Source organism: Hipposideros armiger, unplaced genomic scaffold (genome assembly GCF_001890085.2).
Source record: "Hipposideros armiger isolate ML-2016 unplaced genomic scaffold, ASM189008v1 scaffold_36, whole genome shotgun sequence".
In the NCBI taxonomy this organism is placed as follows: Eukaryota; Metazoa; Chordata; class Mammalia; order Chiroptera; family Hipposideridae; genus Hipposideros; species Hipposideros armiger.
The window spans coordinates 5,557,968-5,560,556 of record NW_017731386.1 but is presented as its reverse complement, the minus strand read 5'-3'; the positions used below and the strand labels follow the sequence as shown (position 1 = coordinate 5,560,556).

The 2,589-nt window shown below is 36.7% G+C and overlaps 1 protein-coding gene across 1 annotated transcript in view; it reads left to right on the top strand.

The window, feature by feature from the left end:
- The window catches only part of ELP2 (elongator acetyltransferase complex subunit 2), a 53,583-nt gene that overhangs the window by 33,028 nt on the left and 17,966 nt on the right, over nt 1-2,589 (top strand). The window contains 3 exon segments of the mRNA XM_019637898.1: nt 181-250; nt 757-849; nt 1,000-1,136. Coding sequence (XP_019493443.1) covers nt 181-250; nt 757-849; nt 1,000-1,136 — 300 coding nt within the window.

The following is a 2,589-nucleotide window of genomic DNA, read 5'->3' as shown; positions in this document are numbered from 1 at the left end:
CCCATACTGTATTTCACATCCCAGCGACTATTTTGTGACTACCAATTTGTACTTCTTAATCCCTTCACCTTTCTCACCCAGACTCCCAACCCCCATCCTATCTAGCAACCATCAGTTTGTTCTCTGTATCTATGAGTCTATTTCCGTTTTGTAAAACATATATCGTACTTTTTATTCCAGCAAGACGGTGATCTTCCAGAAGGAGCTACTGTCCCTGCTTTGGGATTATCAAATAAAGCTGTTTTTCAGGGTAAGGCTTTAGTCTGGAAAATTATTGAACCCGTAGTGGTACTTAAAATTCTAGTTACACACTTGTATAACATGTACTTAATGTTCATTACAGCTAATACTTTTTTAAAAATCACAATGCATGCATCTGTCTTTCTCCATCACATATTTTCTGATAAACACTTTGAACACACGCAGACCCTGAAATAGGTTCAGCTTTCACAGAGTGTGTCATGGAGCGCCACAACCACAGAATCTGCTCCATTGTTTTAAAAGTTTGGGAAATGTTAGGTCAAAGGAAAAGGAAGGAACCTTTATGGAATTGACTAGTGTTCCAAGGAGCACCTTTGGAAAATACTGCAGTAGTAGAAATACCCTTGGCTTTGGAATCGTGTGGCTGTGGCTTTGAATTACACTGCTGTGAAGTGCCACTGCTTTCTAACTGGTGGCCTTAACAATGGGACATGTATAGGAGACATAAAGATGGTGACTACATTCATGATGTTGATGTGTTTCTTTTAAAACTAGGAGATATAGCTTCTCAGCCTGCTGATGAAGAGCTGTTAACTAGTACTGGTTTCGAGCATCACCAGGTGGCCTTTCAACCATCCGTACTTACTGGTAAGAAATGGCAAACAGATGGTTTAATAGAATTAGCAGTACCCAGAGTATGGTATCTGTCACTGCTGACCTAAGTAAGCGCTATAGAATTTACTTTACCATTTGCAAAGAAATAGAAAAAATAATTGCAATGATATAAATTTATTATAGAGCCTCCCACTGAGGATCATCTTCTACAGAATACTTTGTGGCCTGAAGTTCAAAAACTGTAAGCTAGCTCTTTAGTCTGATTCTGTTATACTTGTGATTTTTTTTCCCCCCACAACTTGCTTTTCTCCTTTGCTTTCGTCTTACCTACATTTCCCTCCCTGCTCTAAAGATCTTTCAGTGGCCTTCGTAAGGGGCGAGAGTCAAATCTCACGTAGATTTTCATTATTCTAGTTTTTGTTTGTTTGTGTGATGATTGCTGATCAAAACCTTTCCATGGTTTATTGTTAATTTTACTGGCTGGCTGGGGGTAAAAACTTGTATTTTAATCTGTTTGTTTGAATAAGTTGTATTACTTCTAGGAAGCTGGCATTTTTCTCGTCTCTTTTCTCCAAATNGTTGTTAGGGGAGACAGGTCATTAGGTGGGGGAAGGAGAGAAGGAAGATGCTGCAGTAGTGTTTTTTCTTAAAAATTTTAAATGAAGTCTAACATGCCTGGTAGTGTTTATTTGTCCTTCTGAGCTTTACCTACCCTTTGAGTGATTAAACTAGGGGAGGGAATTTCTAGAAAGACTTGGTTAACTCTAGGCTCATTCATTTAATAATGGAGATACTTGTTTCTTTCCATTCTGTAAGACAGTTTAAAATGGTTGTGAATGTCCAACTACCCAACTTTTATCTATATTATGTTACAACATACATCACTTTACTTTGTAAACATTTAGAATATTGGAGGTTTACAGATGTTATCTACGCAGCATTGCTCAATTAGACAATTTAGATGATTATGAGATTTATTCAGTCCTAAATGAGACCTTTGTCTCATGTCTAATCAGATAGTGTTCCCAGTGGGGGTGGGGGGAGAAACTAGTAGGACTGGCTGAGACCAAATGAAATTATGGTATACATGAAAATATTAAATTCTTACACCAAGCCCAATGATTTTTATCTCACTAGTTTCAGGAAGTGCTTTTCCTCCGTGGACATGAGGATTGGATAAGAGGCGTGGAATGGGGAGCCTTTGGTCAGTATGAAATTTTGCTGAAGCACATATGATGGGGGCAAGTATGTGTATCTTTTCAAGAAAGTAGCCTCCTGTGTTTTAATTTTAAATTTTCTCTGTAAATTTTTTTATTGTCCCAATTAGAAAAGAGGGTACTTATCTCTTCTATTAACTACTAATTGGGGTGGTAGAGAATGAAATGAGTTGATCTTTAAAAGCTGACTATTCCACATGCAGACATTCTTGAGAAGTTCTTTGTAGAACTTAGCAGAATACACCACATGTTATAACCATTCATTAGCATTGTGTATATATTTGTCAGTGTTATTAAAAATGAGTATAGGTCAAGTGTAAGTCTGGTATTTTTCAGGAAATCTAAAAATGTGCATATTGTAGAGGAGAAAGTCTTATACTTAAATTTAAGAATGTAATGTTTTTAACATAATAAACTTTTTTAATTAGGTAGAGATCTTTTCCTAGCAAGCTGTTCACAAGATTGCCTGATACGAATATGGAAGCTGTATATAAAATCGACATCGTTAGGAACTCAGGATGATGATACTATAAGACTGAAGGAAAATACTTTTACT